The sequence below is a fragment of the Nipponia nippon genome, unplaced genomic scaffold (genome assembly GCF_047370975.1).
Source record: "Nipponia nippon isolate SJK-2023a ecotype South Korea unplaced genomic scaffold, ASM4737097v1 scaffold_7, whole genome shotgun sequence".
Classification (NCBI taxonomy): domain Eukaryota; kingdom Metazoa; phylum Chordata; class Aves; order Pelecaniformes; family Threskiornithidae; genus Nipponia; species Nipponia nippon.
In genome coordinates, this window is record NW_028262391.1 from 33,883,011 (window position 1) to 33,907,068 (window position 24,058).

Consider the following 24,058-nt stretch of genomic DNA (forward strand, 5'->3'; position numbering starts at 1 on the left):
CTTCGCTATTTCAGAAACATGTGGACTCACTGCCTAAGGATGCTTAGCACCCAAGTTACTCCTGATTGTGCAGTCAGAATTTTAAACACTGAGGGATCTCTCTCAGCTGTGAGCCGAGTTCTGCTTAAGCTGTGTGTAGGCTTGTGGAACCTGAAACTGGTGCTAGAGAAGCATGAGTTGCCAGTACCTGTACTGCTAACGACTAGATTCACACTAAACGCAAAACAGGGACGTGAAAGAGGTTATGAGATAGCATCCAGCATGCTGCATCATCTGGACTGGGGCTGGAATAGCTCGAGGCTTACTCTGTTTTGATGGCTTGGTGGAGTGTCTGAAAGGCACGACTCAAAGGGACTTGGGAGGTGGGTGGATTCTAGGCAGCAAAACCTCTCCAGAACATTAATCACTGACTAACTGAAAGGCATAAAAGAACCACGTAAACTTAACAGCCCCTTGGAAAATAATTACATTCAGGTCTCATTAAAAGATCCCTTCATTTGTCACTGAAATGCAGCTGTTTCCACGGTGGAAATGAAGAGCTGCTTCATAGCACCATTCGGTAATAGGTAGAGAATTGAGAAGATGAACTACACCTAATCCAAAGTTTTATTGAAAAAGGTGAATGTCGGGTCTGAAAAAATAGTAATTCCTCAGAACAGAGTTGAGCCAGCACATCTCTTGAAAAAAGCATTAGTAGTTCGTCCCTTGACCATAAGCAGTTGGGTCCCTTCACTTTATAAGTATCAGAACTGTCAAGTGTAAGTTTATGTATCCTAGAAGGGAAGCCAAACTGCACTCAGCCATGTACAACAAGATGATTTAAACGGCTAACCTTTTAAACAGTGCTTGTTTTTATAGATACCACATCTTTACATCATTGAACTGTTCTTTGGATAATTTTTTAAATGTGTGAAATGTTATGAATCAGATGATACAAATCAGAAAGCACAGCTCTGCCAAACTGATGAACTTTAGTTTTCCATTTCATACATAAACTAATAGGATATATCAAAGGACAGTTAGACTCGTAAATCGTTGTCTGCTCTATCTGAATGTAGTTTGAACCAGATAAGCCTAAAAATACAAAGCAAGAACATAAGTAGGAAAATGAAGGGTTGCGTTTTACCTTTGAAGAGGCTTTAGGCTGATTTGAAAATAGAACATTACTTGCCCATTCTTCTTCCCTCTCCCCTCTTCCTCTCTAATATTTCAGGGATTTCACAGTGTGGTTATCAAAGACTAACTGAGAATACATGACTAGGTAGTAAAAAGGAACAGGACTAAAAATGGAGGTTTATAACCTAAACTAGAACAGCAACAAATCTCAGCTCCACAACAGCAATCTCGCAGTACATTACCATAATTCCAGAGTTAAAAATAGAAAACCAGAGAAGGACGTTACGGTGTTAAAACGTAGCTGAAAAATTCATGAATCTTCTCTAGAACTATCCAGTCTCTCTAATGTACGTCAGGGACTGGCAGTTTTGTTCCCAAGCCTGTCTCTCTGCAACTGAAGCACTGACGAAGTAGAATGAATGCGAGCTGCCCGAGTGGGTTAACTGAGACATGCTGCAGCGCATAGGTTCAAAGTTCTACCATTTATAATACATTACTGCCTCGTCTCAGGCTGCAGCATACATGCTGTCTTCAAGCAGTCTAGGAGGGCTGTGTCGTGCTCTCCAGCTCTCAGGAGCACAAGAATCACAGTTGCATCAAGTAAAACTAAGGATATCCACCCCTCTGGCTAAATTCAATTCTGATCTTACACAAAGTAAAGGTTTGTAGGTTTGGCTTTTATTTTATTGCTACACCTACTCTAAGTATAGAGCTGGTAGTTTTGATGCAAAAGATAGGAGAGATACATGGAAAACTTTCCATAGACATCTCCAAGAATTTAAGTATTTGTCAGTTTTAATTGATGAGTGTTCAGGCAAACAGCTAAAATGGAGAAGCATCTTGATTTCAAAATAGATGCATCAGAACACTAAAAATCGAGTAAAACGACCCCAAGTTACTAACTCTGCTTCCCCTTGCTTTCTGGACTTGGGTTGTAAAATGGAGATGAGGCCACCCATCTACCTCAGTCTTGTTCTCCATATTAATATTAAAAGGAGAGCTGAATGTTGCGATACTATCATTAAAAAAGGTTATAAGATGGTTGAAGGAGGAACAGGCTCCACCATAACCTGACAGAGCTACATGAAATTCCAGTCTGGTTATGGGAAGCAGTGGAGTCCACATATCTCACAGACACAGAAATCAGCTGTTAAAGAACATCTCATTCTTTTTGAAGATAATTCAGTGAAAATTCCAAAAAAAAGCCTTCCACGCCCTGCTAAGAGTTCTTGCATTTTATTTATCTTTAACGACCTTAGAAAATAGTGTTTCATGAGACAAAGGACACAGCATGCTGTGTCATGCTGTAGTAGATGTAATAGAATGAACTGCTTTTAAACACGACCAAGAGAATCTTTCAAGGAGTGTATTAACTTGCTAGCCATTTATGTATGAAATTTGCAGGTCAAAACCTAGAGAATGTGGGCTTACTCCAGCTACTGATTTCTGATGGAAAAACTGTCCCAACTTGTATCTTCTGATAATCCCCTAGTTAGGTACAAAGAAATTTTGGTTTATATGCTGATACTCACAGTATGGGTTGTTAAGTGCTGTGGAGTAATGATGATAGTAATGTATTTGCTAAAATAACAGTGTTTGGTTAAGAGGGAGCAAAGAGAAGAAAAGCTCTCAAGGGATATTTTTTGTTTGTGTCCTATAATACTTAATTACTCCGAGACCGAAAACGTGAAGGTTTGGGGATATACTTGTCTACCCTTCTTTCTTCACTGTTTCACTGCTACTTGCAATGCACGCTGCACTTAGTCAGAAATATTGGAGGAGCAATGCTTGCACAAGGACACCACCACAGGCCTAGAAACAGTGAAAAACTAAGATATGCAAATTAGGACAGTACCTGCAATAGCTTGCAAGTGAGTGCAGGAAATGTATCCCACAATTCTTTGGTCCTGAGGTGTACTTCCCACTTGCACCTGGAAAGGAAGGAAGAAATAAAAAGGTGATGAATGGAAGAGCTGATACAACTCCACTTCCAACCCCAGCTGTGCAGCCTCTGTACGCAGCATTGGCCTTTTTCACCACTCCTTCCATCTAGCTCCACTTTGAAAACATACACACACAAAACCACCAGAGACGCACACTGGGGCTTACTGGCCTCCCAGTTGCTGCTAGCACACTGACTCATCACCACTACATCAATGGTTCCATTTTGATCTGCAACACACACAAACATTTGACCTTCTCCTGCTCTTCGCAGTCCCATTGGTTCTCTGTCCCAGTTGCATTGCCACCCTTTTGCATCCCAGCTCTTGTTCATATGGAAGATGCGGGCCCACCGCTGAAGTGCTGTATAATGCTACTATCAGCAGTCTAATTCTTGGTATCTGTGTAAGACTAGAACGCAGAAGGAAAAAATGCCAAGGGAGTCTGGGGAAAGGATGAAAAAGAAATAAATGTTGGTTTTGACCATGTTTTCTCCATTCCACAGCAAGTTTTGGATTTTGATGGATTTTTTACGTTCTTCTACAAAGGTGTTGGGGATTTTTGCTATGTCTCAGCAAAGTGTTTACCTTCTTCAGCTCACAGCAGCAGCCCCCATGTCTGTCAACCAGATGAAAACACAACGCGCGCCCCTGCTCTTAGAAGAGACGGGGCTTCCAGGGAAGCTGGAATGCAGTATCATTCCTCATCTATATCATATGCTACGATCTTTTAAAAATGTATTTGCTGGCGGACACACACGAGCAAATCAGAATCAAGTTCTGGTTTAGGTTTTCAACTCTGTTGAAGGTTTTGGTAGTTCAGGACTTACACAGCTGCAAATCAAAATTCCCAATGATTTGAGGATCAAGATTTGGATTGAGGCAAGAAACTAGTTTGAGTTAAAGAAAACGTCCACAGAGGAAAGTTGTACCCAGGGCTCAGAGAACAAAACCACAGATGACTCCTTCACAAGGCTAGGCTCAAATTTCATCTGACACCTCCAAATAACAAGCAGAGCTCCATTTCATACAGACACAGTTTTGTCAGCTTGGTTGGTTTTCTTGTTTTTCAGCTATCCAAGAACCATCTGATTCATTTTATAGCTGGAAAGTCAGCTTTGCAGTAAGTGAATTGAGAAGTCATTTGTACTCAACAATGCCTTGTTAACTTTCAGGTTTTGTTCCAGCTAGAGGAGTATGTAATAAACAAGTAGCATTATTCTGTCCTCAGTCTGTTTAGTCCTCTTTTAGACAGTTTTCCCAACTATTGATGGTATTGATGGTGTTCTTATTGCTGTTCCCATACAGTTAACGTGCTTCAGGGAGGGTGAAGGCTGAGAAAGACAAGGAAAATACATGCAGTCGCTGGTGGATCTACCCCTAAGCCAGAGGATTCTCCTAAATTCACCAGATTGCAGCAGAGCCTCAAAGGAGATGCCGATCTGCTGGATGGCTATTAGTGACTACTGCAGAAGCTTCGCTACGCAGACCTCTTCCTTCCTCCTGCAGGCTGCCTTGGTCTGAATATATCACAATGTCACAGGTGAATTAAAAGCGGCGTTCTCTCCAGTTTTTCATGCAACATATGCCATTCTAATAGAAAAGTGGGAAACCATTAGTTTCTATCCTCTGCTATCTAGGGCAGGCAGGTGTATGAATTTTATTCTCCAAACTTAATAACTCAAAATCGGATTTTCTCTTCAACGCTGAAAACTATACATGGTAAAGTCTCTACTAGTTTTCAAATTTGCAGTGTCTCCTGCTGCAGAGAAAAAGTGTGCATGTCGTACATCTTTCAGTGCCATCTACTGTAACCACACTGAAAAGAAAATACTGCACGTAACGTTTTCTGCCTTATGGCAAGAATGTGCTGCTTATAAACCTCTTATTGACTAAAGCAGAAGGAATCATTTTCAGTGTCTCTATCCAAAAAGCATAAAAGATTTCAGTCTAAAAGCTGAATATCCAAACATAAATCACAGTCAGTTGAGAAAAAGAAGTCAACTCAAATTGGCTTTAGAATTTCCTGTGCAGCCTTAATGGAGTGCCTGACAAGGCCTCGTACTCATCAACCAATTTATGCATAGGATCACACTCATGCCCATTAATCATAAATAAGTATGTATCGTACAGTGTCCCTGTGTGCACAGATCTATACTGAAATGGACGTGGGATCTTCCGCTCTCAAAGAATGACAAGGAACGGCCTAGAAGAAGGACTGACTGCCGCTGTATGCAGGTGGGTGAGCGCAACAAAAGCCCCTCGGGGTTGCCACCACAGGGTGAGGTGAGGACAGTGCCCCAGGGCTCTGCACTTGCTAGTAACAATGGCTGCTTTACACACACCCCTGAGGGGAAAAGGAAAGGGGCTGTCATAAATACTCTGCTAATTAAAAAAAAACAAACAACAAAAAACCCACCAAAAACAAAACTCAAAAGCAAGAGCTGAAGACGTTAACATAATTAGAATTTCCTTGGAAAGTGCCAGCGTGGAAGTACATCCAAAGCAGCTTGTCTCCCAGATTTCACATTTCCTCCAACTTTTTTGACTTTTGGGGGTTTGTTGTTTGGTTGGTTTTTGTTGGTTTTTTTTTTTTTGAGTGGCAGTATTGATGTAAACCACCAAGCAGAGTCATTTTGAGTAGAATCATAATGGAGGCAAATATTTGTGACAACTACTAGGAGACAAAATAAATATCCTTGCAGCCTTCCAGTCAATTCCCAGCTACAGTAGAAGCACTAGTATATTAAATATGGTCTGAAATAAAATAGTAAGGAAAATCTGATTATTCAGTCTAATTTTGTATTTCACAGATGGACAAGGACTATGGGATGTGCAGACAGGAAAACTACTTGACCTCTGGAATATTACAAGCCCTATAATTCTGCATAAAAACATTCCTTTGTGTGGCCAAATACTGTAGCTACTTTTAGACTGTTCCATTTTGAAGGGTGTATTATATTGTGGTGACTCGGCCTGAGCAGCTACGTGGCAGTCCTGCAGGAGGACAACACTGAGCGTTCATTTCAGCCTGCAACGTGGATCTTGGCAGAAAGGTTCCACTTGCACCAAACCAAGTCAGCACTTCACAAATATACCATAATTTTTGCTGCTTAATACAGAAGAAACTTCTAAATTCACATGTACAAAGGAAATATATGTAAGCATATAAGCCAGAGTGGCTCTTTCACCATAAGCCTGACTTAAGTTCACCTCAACTGTTCCACATTAGTAGCTCTGTATCAATACTACATTCACTGAATTACCCTATGGAACTACTTCAGATACTGCTTCCTAAAAATCACTGTATAGTCTGAGTTGTGTCAGGGACCACTCTTCTGTGTCTATGGAAATTTATAGGAAGGTAATATCTGAACGTATTTATAAGTTCCCAATGTTTTAAAATAGGATAATTATTATAAGATGAAAAAGTTGTATGTGATATCCTGTTAAACTCTGATGTTACCTAGAGGTAAAATTAAAACTGACAGAACATATTTGTGGTTTAATAAAGTGTCCCAATTATGTAATTTTGACAGAAACACATTAATATTTTTCAATATTATGCGGAAATATGCAAAATATATTCCAATTCTCAGTACATTTGCAAAGGTTAAGTAATCAAACTAGTCAAACATTTGGAAGCTAGGAGTGGATTCTGATCCCTGTTATGCCACTGAACATGACATTTTGTTAGCTGTTAGGGCGAGGGGGCATAAAAAGCTCATCAGAGATGAGAAGGGCTTTTTTCTGTGAAGGGGAAAGCCTACTAAGGGTGTGTTTGGAATTCAAAATGCCAGTTTCTACTGCTACATATTTACATTTGTCCCCTGCCTGTAAATTAAATAAATAAGCGCAGAACTGACAGCTCTGAATTTTTATTTTCAGTCAGAGTACTGACTGTGTCAAGTACACAAAAGTACTTGACTTCAAGTACTTTTTATTAAAAGATTTCCTCTCTATGCCGTAGCACGTTGGTAGAATCTGCTGGAGAGACCATGCTGATACTGTGCTGTACTATGCAAAATTGTGTACATTCCTATAATTGCGTATCAAAAACTTGCCCTGTATGGACAAAGGAATAGTATGTCCTCTGAATAGACTGGTAGCAGGTGATAAAGAGTGCTCATGAAAGAAATCAAGCCACCAAGGCTACGGCAGAAAGATTCTTGTTGACGAGAAAAACAATGTCATGAGTAGCAACAGTTGAAATTTTAGAGCTAGAGTGAAGGAAATAACTTTAAATTCAATCACATTACTTGCTATCATGGGAATTTTCTGAGCTAACCGAAAATCGCACATCTCATGTTTACCACACTCCAGTATAATCAGCATACACAGTTGCAAACATGACAAATATCTTGTCTGTAACAGTTTATATTTATACACATCTGTCCCAGCAGTGCAAAACAGTTCATTACATCTGGATGTCAAGAAAAGCATTAACAGATACTTAAACAAAGAACAGGGAAATGCTACCTAAATACCAGGAGTATTTCAATACCAGCTTAAAAAACAGCTTCAAACATGTCACTGCTGTGTTAATAAATCATCAGCTCCTGAGAAGGAAATATTCTTTAATGCTTAAAAATTTGGGCCATGCCATACATGAGAAATCTCACTCGATGAAAGAATCAAACTAGATTCTCAAACACTGACCAATAACGTGTAGGCAAAACCAAAAGGTTTGTTATGAGGGGAACTTAACGTTTAGCGACATTTTCTAGAAGCTTCGCATTGCCAGCAGGTAGCCATTCAAAAAAATCCTAAATAAAGCAGTTTCTTAAATGTGTACCCTCCAATGTGAAGGATTTATATACATACAAGTCGAAGCGTATCTATTGCCTCTTCCTGCATGGGAAGCAAATCCAGGCGTGCAAACCAGAAGAGAGCTAAAATTTCCACGTGCTCCTGGAAAAAGAGCTCCACAGAGTTTATCAGCCCACAATCTACACGCGGCCAATAAACCCAAAGCTGGGAAAGGTAAATAGTCTGAATGCAACATTAAGAATCCTTCAGGGAGATGGGATGCTGCGCAGAAGAGCTCTAGCTTCAGCCATTATAGTTTAATCACATCTTGGACCGTAAATGAGCAAAACCATTCATTTCATCAGCTTAGTTGACCATGAAGGTGTCAGTTTTGCCCTTGGAATACACGTGAACCGTAGTACCGATTCCTGCATTATTCATTTGAAGAGGGTATGTCTCTATATAAATATATAGCTATATAAGTATTTAGCTCTACGGCAGACAAATTCACAGTCATGACAAGAACCAAGCTAATGACGTTCATATTATGAAGAAAAACTAGCCAGGCTGAAAAGCACACCTGCATGCTCTGTGGTAAAAAAAACTCTCTCCTTAGAAACAAAAGCATGAACCCCGCATTCGTAAAGAACATCATTTAAGCAGGGGCCTCGAGTTACTGTTTGTTTTAGAAACATACCACCCCAGAGGGAGAGTAAGAGCAGGGCACAGAAACAGACTTTCCAGTAGATGTGACAGTGACTTACTCCCACAGAAATCCTCATCTTACCATATGTAGCCAATATTGTTTAGTTCAAGGGAAGCTCCATTAAAAATACAGGAGCTGAGATTCAACTGAATCCCTGCAGATAAAGCGGCCGTATGTGCACAAGTAGCGCTATCTCCACACAGGCTCATGGTTCAGTCCTCCCGGGTTTGATGCTCCGAGACGTGCTGGTAACAGTACGCTCTTTGTACCTCCCTATTTCAGCTACTGTGGGAATATCATTATAGAGACCCTATGTAATTATAATGAGCAAACAATAGAGGGAGGAAGAGAAAGGAAAGAAATGGAAAATATAGTTTCTCCTTCTTTCCAGTACAACAACTCTGTAATCTCCCAAATTGTATCAACCCCTTCTGGACATTTTTTTCCATTGCGGCAATTTTCCAAGACAAACGAGAGAGCCGGCACCAAGAAACTAACTGGCATAGCCAGTCAAACTGTGTGCCCAAGTCCTCGTTCCTGTTACTGGTAAGAGAAGATGCCAAGGAAGACTTGCAACTACTCACATTCACAATCCAAACATTCCTGTCCCACAGAGATGACTTAGATTAGCAGTAACTTCCAAGAAAGATGTATTTTATTCCTGTACTTTGTGTTCTTTGTCGTAGTTTTTTGGTTAGCTTACATATAGTGTAAAAAGATCTATCTTCTTTTTAGTACTTTGACATCTCTGCCTTTTGCCTTCAGGGATATGTAGCAGCTTCTAAAGAAGACGCATTACTTAAATTACTAATTTCTTATTATAAATATATTATTTAAGCATATGAAATAAATTAAAGACGTTTAAAATGTTATAGAGGTCAGCTCAAAATTCTGTTTGGTGCTCTGCAATTCTTTCTAGCCACATTTGCACTCAATTATTTCAGAATCCTATTCTTCCCCACCTACCACGTGACAACAATTGCTGTTCCATGAACTCAGAGAATTAGTTATTTGGCAAAGCTTCATTAAGCTTATATGTGAGGGAAAGCGGCTGTAAATTGGTGCCATGAATGAAGGGCTCTTCCTCTTCTGAAGAGGATAAAGCCCACAACTCGCATTCAAACCTGTATTTCATTCTGCACAACAGTTTTAATTTGTCCCCATTGATGAAGGAGAAAAAGACCGTGATTGATAACAGTAATTGTATTAAAGTGAAGGAACACGGTACGGTGCCATGGTAGGGGTCTTTTTTTTTTTTTTTTCTTTTTGAAAAAAGTCTCAGGCAGTTTATTGGACTCTAGCCAATTCCTGCATTAACATTTTATAGCAGAAACTGAACATGTGGAAAATGTTTAGGTTACCCTCCTGACTTAAATGGCACAGCTTTAGAGTTATCTAAACAAATTCACGAACAGGACTAGACATTTCTTTTATACATCTTGGGGTAACTGTAGATACAGGACAACTGATCAAGGACAAGAAAATCTAACCACTGAAGTCTCTAGATGATCTTTTACTGGGGTCAGGAAACAGCCATTCCTCTCTTCTGTGTAATCCTTAGGTGAAAAAGCTTCCCCTCAGTATGTTGTGCAACTGCGCAGCGGAAGTTGCCCCTTCGCTCCGTCACACTCAGCCACGACGCACACAAGTTGGCACAGGGCAGTAAAGACAGCTTAAATTACCCAAGCAAAATCTATCTGCATCCGCACTATCAAAAAGGAGAGTCACAGTGGTTCATTCAGGGAACCCTCATTTTATCGTACAAAGCAGGCGCCTCGAGAGTAGCAAATAGTAAAAACTGTGCTTCAAAGCAGTTCTGCAATCAGAGCTACTGCTCCTTCTACCATCTGTTACCACCCTATCAGCTCTTTTGAAAACAAGTTTAGCTTTGCACATGAAGCAAAGGTTGCTAGGTTTCCTTTAAGCAATGAATAATAACATGTTCTCTGCACAATTACTGTACTTCCTGAGAACAGCAGTAATTTTCAGAGAATTTGAAAAGTAAATCTGTTAATAAGCTTAGGAATTAATATTAATTAAACACCAGTTCTTTCAGAAATTCAGCAAAACCCACAAGACTTATTTTTTCCTTTTGATTCTTTTTGATTTAGTTAGAATACTGGTAGCTGTTCAACTACCCACATCAGACTGAGGTTTTGCTTTTGCTCTATGTTCACGTACTGTGTTTTAAGGAAGAATTCTTATTTTTGCTAAGATTCTCTCTCTTGGCAGATGCCAAAACCCAAAATAATTTCCTGCTAAGAACGGTAGGAAGAACGGCCTTCTATGCAACATACTTCCATGTCTCCCAGTCTCAGTGGGAGGAAAACCACTCCAAAACCTCTCCTCAGTTAATAGCCATTGTGGGAATGATACCTCTTTCATTCACCTCCCTACCCCAAGTATGCATCTGCCTGTCTTACATGGCTTAGATTTATGTTGCAGTTATAGCTATTATAATTTAAGGATAAAAGAGAGGCAAAATTTGTCAGCAGAAGTGACAGTTTTTATTAGATCGATACATCTGGAAAAACGTGGACCAGCTCTCTAGTTCAGTAACTCATCAGGTCAAATTAAGGATGTTTTCTGGTTTTATGACACTACTGTCCAAACTTGCACAGCATCCCTGAAAGACAGCGTAACTAAGGCTACATGCTAATTCCTCTGTCTAAAGATGAATGTTGACATTTTGAAACCACCTAATAAATTACAACCAGGTGATGCATTACACAATTTCTGCTCAGCGCTCATTGATACCTTTTAAACCTGATTTGACTGCAAAATCATCATCCAGTTTCTGAAAGGGACGCGTATTTTAAAACTCCCTTTAAATCCATCAAAACCACTGTGGATTAAAATTATGTACGTGTCAGACCAACAGCTGCAGAGTAACCGAGAACACTGCAGTCTGCATCATGTTATATATAGATACATACCAGCCAGCTTTTTAGTTAGAATCACCAGCACGGGATAGCGTCTGTGTCAGTCCCACTTCCCTCCTCTATCTGTAGCAGAGCAGCAGTAAGAGACAATTGGAGTTATAAAACCTACAAAGCAGACTCAAGGGTTCTTTTCTTAGGCATTTTAAATTAATATGAAATGCAATGCTAGAACAGAGAGTCACGGCAGTCTCCCAAGGGCCCAGACTGTCCAAGTATGAAAATGGATTGGCTGATTTATATATTTGCTAACTTCTCCTCTGAGTCTTTAGCAGCAACTAGGAACAATAGTTTAACACTTCAGACGTGACACTGTCACTTAGATGCAGGTGACGTTTCCCCCCTTCTTATATGCTGTGTTTTCTGTGACTGTGTCCCTCTTCCATCCCAGCGAGACCCTCAGATCGGAGACAGAAACACTGCTAGAGTTTGAAGAGATCCAAGTGCTGAATGTAAATGAGTCCTCCAGTTATGCAGAAAATGGGCTTTACACAATAGCTACTCACAACTGTATCATCCTCATGCCTTCATCCTGACCTGGAAAGCATCAGCCTGTACAGATGGAAAAAACAGTCTGTGATCTCTGTCAGGAAAATACCAGCAGCAGCACCTTTTGTGGCAGACATCTTTAGGAAGAGAACAGACCAAGGCTAGCAAATTCCTTTGCACAGGTCTCCAGATAGGATGAAGTTAGGTAGCATGAAGTCAGTAGCATAAAACAGTGTTAAAAGCCTCTGTCACTTACTTCCAACTTCCTTCCTTGGCTGTGACACCCCAGGTGTTAAGCCACAATCAAATCACTTTACCTTCCTGTGCTTTAGTTCCTCCTATTAAGCAGATACTGACCTTTCTTTATTATGCACTCTGAGACACAGAATGAAAAGCAGTACGTAAGAGCTGATTGTTATTATAGCTACTAATAATAACCCTTGAGCTGTGTAAGTCTCTCAGGTAAAATAACTCTGTATGACGAAGCAAATCTCCCAAATCCTTCCAAATCTCCACTTGAACTTTACAGTCTAGATGGTGAAGGCAGGGCAGGGAAGAGGGGGGCAACTGCAAATCATTTCTTCACTGGAAACAGAACTTATTCTGACAGGACAGAAATGTGTGAAACACTTGTACCTTGGCAGTAGGGATCTGTTTTGTAACACAACTCCGCCAAACCAGTTTTGCCTTGTTGTTCAAAATAATTCAACTTTCATTAAACGTTTAGTTCTGAGAGCTTTAATCTATCTCCTTCACAGTCGTATTTGTAGTAAGGGGACAAACCTCATTAAATGAGAACCAGTTTCTTTCTCTGAACATTCTTCTGAATTTGGATGTTTGCTCTTTCCTGAGGTTCAGAAAGATTCGAATAAAGGCTTCATCCTCCCAATGAGTGGAAACATTAAGTGATTTTATCCATATTTTCAAAATATGCAAGTTGTCTCCCCTCATTCAATTTTCGCAACTTTTTTTTTCCCCTTAACAACATAAAGAAGAATTGCTCCTTTACTCAGAGATGGAAGCCATGCAAGGGGAACAGTCTTCATAAGTATTCTTCCAAAACAAAACTCGATTGATGTCTTTTCTACTTCAGAAATGGGAGCACCGTGCTTTCCACAGGAGTCAGGAACTTAAAACCACAGAGTTTGCGTAGGACAGAGACACTTCACTCCACACCACTGCTGAATGGAAAGCAATTAGGAGACTCTTGTTCTGCAAGGCTATCTTACTGTCTTTGAAACCACACTGAGACAAACTAACGTAGGACTGGATTGCATTATATACATACAAAATATTGTAAGAGCCAGTAAAAGAAGAATCTAAAAGCAGTGATATAAGCTGTCCATTCTGAATGGCAGAGTACTGGCTAGAATGACACCGGGCAGCCACAGTTATGACGCGCTTTGCTAGCTTACTGCTGTCCCAGTGTAAGACCTCAGGGCTTCTGAAGTTCATGGATTGATTCTCACTGACTTCAAAAACAAACCAGGCTTTTACTTACTGTAGCTTTTGTCTCCGGAGTCCACACACACTCGGTTGCTGATTAAGCACTACATCAAGAAAAACAACCTTCAAACCTACTTCGTTTCAAAGCTAAAATTAAATAGATCACGCCTACCTTTTTTTTTTTTTTGTCAAAGAAAGAAATGACCAATGATCACATAATGTACAATTCAGACAGAAGGTCATTTCATATCAGGATAGACAACTCAGAATGAAAAATATTTTAGGTATATAGTACAGTATGTCAGAATGACACAGACATGAAGAAAAATGGTCTTTTAGCTGGGCCAGAATTCTGTCATATTTAAAAGAATGTAGTCCTCTTCAAATCTTCATAATAATTGGTCCCTATTCCCTGCTCAACTGTAACATTATTTAACAACTCGAATCCATAATTAAGTTCATCATCCCAGCGGAATTTTGAAAAGAGGCTTAATTTTCTGCAAGAGAAATGGAGACGCTGCGGCCTGCCTAGCAGGGTAGCAAATCAATGACTCAGCAACGGGCAGTTGAAAGCAGATTGGTTTTAATCTCTTAATTCCTAACATATGCATATGTTGAAGGGTAGTCTTTGTGACCCTGGTAATATTTGTACTGCACAACGTGTATGTTCATTTTTTGTACGCAGCACTTTATGATGAAAAAAACAAACTTTAGTTGTTTATAAACACTTAAGAGTACAGTTTGGAAAGCTTAGAGCCAGTTTTTGGAAACCTGTATTCAGATATGGCTAGGCTTTTGTTTATGTCAAGTGTATATGAAATACTGGACTACTATCAGACTGCAAATTCTAGTATTTGCTTTTTTTATGCAAGCCATGATACCAAAAGTTTTTGCTTTGTTTACAAATTACAAACAGTGGGTACAAAAAATCCCACTGATCCTTATTAACAATTCATATTCTTAATGGTTATTAATGGCTTTTGTTGAGGACTCGTGAGCATATGCACTAGAAAGTACATATAATTTGACCACGTAATGTATTTTGCTAGCATTAGGAAAAAAGTTCAGTTTTATTTAGTGAAACCCGTTCCAAACTGTGACAAAAATCACAAAATCTGAAATCCAGTATCCCAGGAGGTTTTCAGATCTGTCTAGGTTTGAGTCTACAGATTTGAGTTCTGCACAAAGTTTTGGTTCTTGTTTAGTCACAAATTGGAAGAGCTCACTTTCCAGTTTATGAAGAGCACGGTCAGATTCTCCCAAGAATTAAGCATGAGCAGCCACTAGTCTTTGAAAAGCAAATCATTGCACGCAGACATTTATTTCTGCTTTTCATGATTTACTGAAGTATATCCCCAGGCTTCCTTTCTCACTACCATCAGTTAATTTAAGTAAACTATGTTAATAAAGTGAAAAACCTCTGTGCTCCGCAGGGTCCCAGGCATTTTTTTTTGTTTACTCTTCTTTTTACCTCTCTGTAACAGTTCTTTTGCAACCACGAGAGGGATAGTCATACACTTAGGTTCAACAAGGCTCAGTACCGGGTCCTGCACTTGGGTCACAACAACCCCATGCAACGCTGCAGGCCTGGGGGAGGAGTGGCTGGAGAGCTGCCCAGTGGAAAAGGACCTGGGGCTGTTGGTTGACAGCCACCTGAACATGAGCCAGCAGTTGCCCGGGTGGCCAAGAGGGCCAATGGCATCCTGGCTTCTATCAGAAATAATGTGGCCAGCAAGACCAGGGAGGTGATAGTGCCCCTGTACTCGGCACTGGTGAGGCCGCACCTTGAATCCTGTGTTCAGTTTTTGGCCCCCTCACTACAAGAAGGACATCGAGGTGCTGGAGCGTGTCCAAAGAAGGGCAACGAAGTTGGCAAAGGGTCTAGAGCACAAGTCATACGAGAAGCAGCTGAGGGAGCTGAGGTTGTTTAACCTGGAGAAGAGGAGGCTGAGGGGAGACCTTATTGCTCTCTACAACTACCTGAAAGGAGGTTGTAAGCGAGGTGGAGGTCAGTCTCCTCCCAGGTAGTAAGCAACAGGATGAGAAGAAATGGGCTCAAGTTGTGCCAGGGGAGATTTACATTAGATATTAGGAAAAATTTCTTCACAGAGAGAGTGGTTAGGCATTGGAACAGACTGCCCAGGGAAGTGGTGCAATCACAGTCCCTGGAAGCGTTCAAAAAACGTGTGGATGTGGCGCTTAGGGACATGGTTTAGAGGTGGACCTGGCAGTTAGGTTAACAGTTGGACTTGATGATCTCAGAGGTCTTTTCCAACCTTAATGATTCTATGATTTCATTGCAATTCTTTCAGTTTTATTCCACTGGCATTTAGACTTTTGATTCCCGCATAAACACACAACATGCATAAGCTGGTTTCCAACAGTAATGGCCACTGTACTATACTCGAGTTATGAAGCTTAGAATTTTTGTATTTTATTAAAGTCATTTCTGTAAAAAAGAAACTAAAATTACATGAAAACTACTTCAAATTTTGACACTTGAAGTTATACTCAAGTTCTACCTCCAGAAGTCCCTCATTTCATGCACATCCATCGCTTTAACACAGTATCTAGGCCACAAAGCCTGTGTTATATCAAGTAATCTAGATCTGAATATTGCCTCTTTGAACTCTTAGCAGAAATGACGGAGAGAAAATAACATAACTTTATAACTTGTCACATACATAGAGTCAATAGTTATGGCTTCAAAAAGGCTCTTACCTTGAGAAACAAGGCTCCCTTGGAAGCCAAGGAGTCCGTTCCTCTTCCATTGGGGTAACAGTGATAGGCAGCATCCATAACAGGATAGCGGCTGGCAAAAAGTAGACCACTGTTCACAAACTTAAAGCTACAGCAGCCATGGCAACTGTAGACCCCAACATCATAGACAATGTATTCAAAATAGTGATGAAGCTGCTCTTTCAATTTCTCCGCAGCTCTTTTGTCAAACACTTCCTGCAAACACAGAAAGTCCAAGTTGGCAGGGAAGAAAGCAGAGATCTCGTGATCAAAGGTCTCATCTGTATGTTTCTTTTTCCGCACTGAAGTCTTCTTCATGATTGAAGCTTTGTAGAGGAGCTTGTTGTTGACAGTGCTTTGGTCCACTGTACCATCTCCAACGCGAACTTTGACTAAAGACTCTCGTGAGGCAGAGTAGCTGTCTAAACTCCCAGAATCTCCTTCCTTCTGTTTGTGGTTAGGTGTTTTTGAGATCTCTGCGTCACCTTCCAGTGAGGGCTCTGCTGGGCCACTGGCATGAGCCTGGCCATTGATGGTATCTGTTTCTGCGTCTGACATGTGGCCATTATCCTCTCCATTGATGCGGACAATGCAAGTGTTTTCTTCTCCCTCATTTGGCTCTCCGGGTCCACCTTTATCTTCTCTACTATCCTCACTGTTGTTTGAGCCAGAATTGTCTCCTTTATACTCCATTGATGTTGTCCTTTTGATGCCGGCATTAACAGTACGATTAGTGTTATCTCCCCCCTGGGGGGAGACCAAGCTGCTAAAACTTGCTGCACTGATGGATGTGTTGGTAGGAGAATCTATATATATTTTGATCTGTGGCCTGCTTGCCCCATTTCGGATCCTCCGGCCAATCTCTTTAGCCCTAGCCTGGGTATTGAAAACATTATTAAATCTTGCCAGAGAATCTGGCAGCAAGCAAACATTGGCACTGCCAAAGCAGAAGCTTTTCCCATTCCCTGCAGCCTTCCATTCAGTGAGCAGTGTGGCTCCATTGGCATGGTTCTTGTCTTCTAGTCTGGAGTAGATATATGGCCTTCTGGCTGACTGGAGTGGGGACCATAACAAGAAGCCAATCAGAGCAAAAGGAAGAGAGGCTACCAACAGTGCCAAGTAGATGGGAGTGGTAATAATGATGCAGAGTGCATGAAAATAGCATGGATCATCTGCTCTTTGACGTTTTTCATAGGTCGTTGGAACAAAAGAGGCCACAAGCCTATCTGCTAACCAGTAACATGGGAAAATCAGGCCCCAGGAAAAAGAATGCAGAACTGACAGAAAGCTGTTGGGAAATGGGGAAGTGTATAAAACCATTGCAACTTAATTATGGCAACACTTCAGGGCCTACTACATGATGTCACTGTGTCAAGCATCCATAAGGAACACTGGGAGAGGGCTGGGGAAAAAAGGTCCAGTCAGGAGTTTGTTTTTTTCCAGTGAGAGTCAATAACAAAATTTTAACAGCACCATTTCACTGTGTTGGAGTAAAAATGAAACAAGGCCACTGTTTTCGTCTGGCTTTTTGGCATCTATATTTGTCAAAGGATGTCATTGTTCACTGGAGGCTGCCATAACGAAACACTCCGGAGGCAAAAAGGAAATCTGTAAAAACAAATGACACAAAACATATGTAACAGTTATTAAAAGTTTAAAGCAGATTTTTTCATACCAATGTTGCCCTACAGTCTAAATTAGTTCCCTTTTTTGGTTTAATTTAGCATTTTTGATAGTCTGTTAAAGACTATGGATCTAGGGCAACTCCAACAACAAGGGACTGGTATTTCTGCAAATGAAATCAGAACATTGACCATTTAATGCACATGCCTAATGTTGTCATGAAACACATTTCTGTTATGAATTTTAGGCCTTACATTGAGAAATATAGTTTGGAGTTTCTTTTATTTTATAATCTATTCACACTAATATTTATATTTATTTATATTAGCTGTTTTCAGAACCTTGCAAATGGTGTTTAGCAGTTATTTCTAGGCTGCTCTAAAAGACTATTACATCTAGTGTTTTATCACTGAAGTTAAATTTGCTTGAATTGCCAAAGTCCTTAAAAAAAAAAAAAAAAAAAGTGATGTGATGGAGGTACAATGGCAAAGGCACCTTGTATTTAAGAGCAGAAAACATTTGTTTGCTATAAAATATTATTTGCTTTGCTGCACTTTAAAACAAAATGGGTTGATTTAAATCAATGAAAATACTCTTCATATGGTTGAATATGGTTTCAAATTTTTAATTTTCAGTTTATTAAAAATAGTAAGTCAAACTACTCTGCTTTAATATTTAGGTATTTAATTCTCATTATTTATTTCAAGCTGTAGTTCAATTTCATTCAGCTACAGCCCACAAAAATGCCTGATGTGCTTTCCTATTAAAGGTTTCTTACATATAGTGAATACTTAAGCAAAATATAAATTAATCATAATTAACATCATTGTTTTTAAATTCCAATTTTCAGCTTTGAAAGAAACAGTACTAATTGAATCTATCAAATAAGAAAAACAGCTTCACATCTTTCCCCTGAAGACAGATGATGTCTTTCAAAAGTTGTCTTACCAGCTGGGAAATTCTGACCCGAGGTATGTAGCAAATGTCATGATTAACCAAAGACATCAAATTTTTAGGGGCCTGATCTCATAAAAAATCTTGGCCGTATACATACAGCTTACATACTTTAAAAAAGTAATTTAAGTCATTTTAATAACTTGTAGTAAGTTGAGGTTTTAACGCAGGTTTTGATAATATGAAATCTACATTATTTCAAAAAGAACAAGTACTCATATTAATCAAACGTTATCAACCTTAAGAATGGTATCTACCAATGAATGCAATGTCACTCTCCATAAACTGAAACTGTGACATTACCCAGCAAGAGGAGCAAAGCTAGGTGACTGATGAAGGCAGAATTCCCATTTATAATGTTTCAAGCTTCAAACCTAGAATGTAAACATTAAGCAGCACTGGATAAAAACCATTCACCAAATAAGCAAAAGAGAGGATATACACTGGACCATGCTTCAAAACCCATCCTTATTTTTGACATCTTGGAGAGATAAAAATTACATACGACTATTTATTGGCCTAAGTTCAATTAAAATTTGGGGCTCTCAGGGAGCCAAAATTAAGGAAATAGTAGTTTGATGTGTATTTTAAACATTCTGCAGGGCACCCAGAGACAGAAGGGCATTTCTATTTCTATTTCTATTTAATAGCAACTAAAAGTATGATATGGGACATAGAAGAGAAATACAGTTTTACAAAGCTATGCTGCCTTAAAATCAGAATAAAAATGCAATTCTTCAATTTTCTCTCACCTTTTAGATTTCTGCTTCTTGAAACCAAGCCCTTGCAACTGATTTATGTTCCTACTGTCAGCATATTTTTAATTGTGGTACACATGCAATACCAGACTGCCGACCCAGAGTATACTGTACAGGTCAGAAGCGGTAAGGCGGGCATTAAAATACATGGTTTAACTAGCTCTCTTTTTACCACATATATTTTTTGTTTATTAACGATAAGAAAATTCTTCCCTCAGTCTACATTCCCAATCAGCAGGACTAAGAGTAGTCATAGCACGTCAGATTTGCAGCCATACATTTTTGGTAGGCACCATGGCAAAGCAGAATTTTAATAAAGGAACAGATGAAGATGAGATAGTTTTGCAGATATTTCTTCCCAGAAGTGAAAGGCAACCCTGGGGCAAGCAAGGAAGCGTTAGTCTGAAAAATCTAGCAAGATGGTGACAGGGGCTCGTAACAAAAACGGACTGGAGATAGGAATCAAATTCTAAAATAGAGTGAGAAAAATCAGGTTGGGTGGGGACAAGACTATAAAGACCTTCAAAAGCGAAACCAAGTAGTCGGTACCCAAATACTAGAGAGAAGGAAGAGTCAGTAAGTGCATGCATTAAAAAGGATCGCAGTAGCACAACAGAAAACTGCTTTTAACTACTGTGTCCTGGGTGGGCAAGGAAAGCTGTATCTTAGAGATTTTATGTAGAATGAAGACAGCAAACAATACTTAATAAATATGCATGTACTGATACCAGGAAAAGATCGCCAAAACCTGACAAAATAAAAGGGGGGGAGGGGGGCTAGAAGGAAAAAAGGCTGGTTTACTTCAGCAAAACGCACCTAGCCTTCCGAGTAAGAGTAACATCTGTGCAATTGCTCACACCCAACTGCATGTTTTGCCAACACCAGGCAGTCAATTACATCCAAGGACATATACGGTCCTGTGTAATTTTGCCCCGATGGTAGTATTTAGATGGAAACTGGAAAGGTTGGATCAAGGGAGATTTTTTTTTTTGTTTTAATTATTAGCTTAGCATAACTTTCACAATCTTACGCAACGTGTTTGAGTTTAAATAAATGAGTGACTAGTCAAGTACCAAATAACAAATGCTTGGCATTTACTCACTGCCAAAGGCATTTTGGGATGTTGATAATAGGGGGAAGCCTAGCAGATTTGTTTTCCTGAATGATTTTTAGGGCTTTTTAGTAAGAATGCTCAAAAGAGACTCTGGCACCTACATATCAGATAGAAAAAAATAACTTAAAACCTGTCCAATTAGCTAATTATCATTAGACAAGAAAAAACTGTAAAGAAGTTATTCTGTTTTACTGGATGCTTAAAATGCTTTAGAAAAGCCCTGTCTATTTACATAATCATTCAGCAGACCAGAAAGGTTGTTCTTTACAACAGTGCCAAGGGTAAACAGAACACTGGTGTTTGGGGTATGTGAAGTGAGGATCGACTGCAAACCTTATATTCCAACTTTTCAGGCTCATGACCTTTCTGGTGAAAGCTGCAGTTGTCTTGCAGACTATAAGGTCAATTTGACTTTTACTATTTTAAAATAACACACCAGAAAAAAATGCAGAACGACAATGGATCCATAATGATTTCTCTAATTAGATAAGATATTTTCTTAAGTATATGATGACAGGGTGTTACAACTCCTAGGAAAACGTGACATCAAGTGACAATTTTGTAAATAGAGTAGTCAACACCTGCTCGATGATGTGATAGTAAAAAAGTAAAAAAATCAATCCAACATAACTCATGCCGGTTCTGTTATGGACTGCAGCATCAATAATCTACAAGATAAACAGCTGTCCAGCAAACCATAAAATGCTCAACTAAAATGGCTTCACAAAAGCAATTATCCAGATTATGGGGACATACTAAATCTAAGGAATTCATGCTTACTGTAGATACAACGTACTATCATGTGTATTAGTAAAAAAGGAAGAAAAATGAATGCAATCAGAAATCCTTTCACGGGATAAGATTACACAGCAAGTGTCATAAAGCAAATTGGTTCAGACTGAGGTCTGTTTTAACAACATTTAGCAAGAATGTAATTCTTTGTAAACACTAAGGACTGAATGATGGCTCAAGGCCACATTGGTGACTCCTGCATTTCCTCTGCCTTAACCAGGGACAGTACCTTTGAAAATCAGGAATTTACTGGATGGTTTTTTGACCAGGTGCCAGCTGCATTCCTCATTGCTACCCAGCTGAAGTGGGGAGGCAATAGGGATTTGAGTAGAGAGATGCATTCCATCTGTTTTATTCTATGAATTCTAATAGAATTCTCACAAATAATGACACAGAAGTACAAAAACTCTGGTAGCACAGCAAATTTTAAAATATGATAGCTGGAGAAAAGGGAGGAGGCAATCATGAGCTGGATGTCCTTTAGATTTTTGCATATTGCAGACATTGGCACATCAAGGCCCTAATTAAAAATACTTGTATTGCGAGTAAAATATAATTCTGATTTATTAATCTTATAGATGAAGGAAATCACACAATTTTCCAAAGCGCTGTTACAGACTCACTGGTACGCACACGAACAGGAACTAGGTTTCTTACTCTTGTCTCTTAGCTGCAAAACCATATGCATGCTGGTGCCCCAAAGCCACCCAAAAAGAGAGAATTGAGAGAGTCATGAGAGACACATTTTATCTCAGCCAGACCTTAAAGGGTGAGGGAAGGCACCACGAGTCAACTGCAACTTGGAAAACATGACGTCAGTAACATCCCTCCTAATGCAACAGTTTAGAGGGAGCCTAAAGCCAAAGTGCCTAATTCCCTGTGATGAAGGGTATTACTTGGTAATCCAATGCTTTATTCATAGGGGTTTGAGAGATTAAGGGAGAATTTAAGATATTGCAATGAAACAGATATTTTTGTATGCTACAAAGGCGTAAACTGCAGTCTTGTTTAGTTGTTTTTATTATTTTCTAAGTCTTTGAAGGCTAAAAAAAGACTTTATTTCATTTTTTTTATGGTGCCAGTATAGAACATCTCAACTTTAGTGAAAATAAGACACCAGGTAGAAAGGTTTCAAAGATTTTTATGATTATAATTATGCCCAGAAGTATGCTAGAGACATCATAGATCAAAAGAGATGTTCCTAGCTCCAACATAGCTTGCAAACTAAATAAAGGACAATGCAAGTCAACAAATGATAGAGAAACAGAAGAAACACAACAAATGTTGCAATAATAAGGTTACATGGACAGTCTAGAAATGGTCAGAAAAGTTTTAACTTCCTTTTTCTTAGAAACTAAAATACACTTTCAAATTCAGGCAACTCAAATTTCTTCAAATTTGCTATTAACATCTCAACTATATTTTTAAAATACATGTAAATCACTGCAAGAACAGTTATTTTTTTTAAAAACAGAATAAAACTGCTGAAGTGACTAACTGATTTGGAAAGTCACCCTATGGGTAATGTCACATAATAATTCACATAAATTCATTAAAACTAGTTTTTCTTGAATCCTGACAATTGCTTGGTCTTCAGTGAAAGTCATAGCAATGTGTATCTAAAATTGGATTCTAGAAAAGCAGTTTATTTAGACTGTGTTGACTTTTTGTTAGCTTTAGTAATTTGAAGCCGAGAAATACAGCTTACAACAATGCCACCACTACAGCATGCAAAACAGCAAAAATTAGTGTTTGAAGTTGAGAATAGGCAAAATAAAGATCTGAGAGAACTGAGAGAATTCCCACTCAGGCTCTCATCCTTGCTTATTAGACAAACCACTACTTCATCTCTGCTTTCCTCATGGGCTCATCTGGTTTTGCTCCCACAAACACTTCATAAATTCTCCCTTTCTTCATTCAGTCTCTTTCCCCTGGTTATTCTTATACATGCTTTTAATTAGAGCTCAACAACTACCCACCTTTCTGGAAAAAAACCTACTCCAAAAGGCAAAATACATGTGACCTGTTTGCCATGCTTATTTACATGACTGTAATTACAGAGATGCAGCCATCTCAAGGTGTCAATGGCTCTAACGGAGATGATTTCTTGTTCCCTTGTGATCGCTGCACAGCCTGTTGTTTTAACTGAACTCCTGTCATCCTGTATAGGACTCATTCCATGAAGCAGTTCAAGACTTAGGGTAAGGGAATTTAAACAGCACTTACTCGCTCACCTTAACTTCCACTTAAGTCAATAACAATTTACAGCTTATGAAAATCATAGTAAAAACTTAGTAAAAATGTGGATCCACTATGATATGGTTGAATTAGGTGTATTACTGATACTGATGAATAAAGCAGTACCCATTCAAACTAAGGATTCGTCAGAAGGAGCAGGGAAGGAGGAAGGTGTGTTTGCAGACTTGCCATTGCAATGTTCATTCACCAGTGTCTCCCTAAACTTTCTTCCTTCTTTCTAAAGAAGGTAATCAAACACTGCCTAGGTACTCTGCAGCTTGTCTCTTTTATGTCCACAGGCTGCCATCAGGCAAGAAGCCATTATAAACAAGATGTCTAGCTTAATTGAACTAACCTGTAAAAAATAAAATATTAAGAAGTGTAAATTTACACGTCTCATTGAATACCAGTGATGTCAGCAGTTAAGTACGTGTCTGCAGAAAAAACCCCACCCC

General features: G+C 39.3%; 2 protein-coding genes across 7 annotated transcripts in view; one reads left to right on the forward strand and one right to left on the reverse strand.

The window, feature by feature from the left end:
• PRMT7 (protein arginine methyltransferase 7) overlaps positions 1-6,279 on the forward strand; it is a 59,371-nt gene extending 53,092 nt beyond the window's left edge. For all 5 annotated transcript variants that reach the window (XM_087739972.1, XM_087739973.1, XM_087739977.1 and 2 more), the window contains 3 exons: positions 4,365-4,599; positions 5,207-5,294; positions 5,870-6,279. The gene's annotated coding sequence lies outside the window, so the exon portion shown is untranslated. The remainder of the gene's footprint in view (positions 1-4,364; positions 4,600-5,206; positions 5,295-5,869) is intronic.
• The window catches only part of SMPD3 (sphingomyelin phosphodiesterase 3), a 122,344-nt gene that overhangs the window by 19,539 nt on the left and 78,747 nt on the right, over positions 1-24,058 (reverse strand). For both annotated transcript variants that reach the window (XM_087739979.1, XM_087739980.1), the window contains exons 2-3: positions 16,107-17,732; positions 2,972-3,047 (exon numbers count right to left, since the gene is read on the reverse strand). In XM_087739979.1, coding sequence (XP_087596105.1) covers positions 2,972-3,047; positions 16,107-17,444 — 1,414 coding nt within the window. In that variant the 5' untranslated portion in view covers positions 17,445-17,732. The remainder of the gene's footprint in view (positions 1-2,971; positions 3,048-16,106; positions 17,733-24,058) is intronic.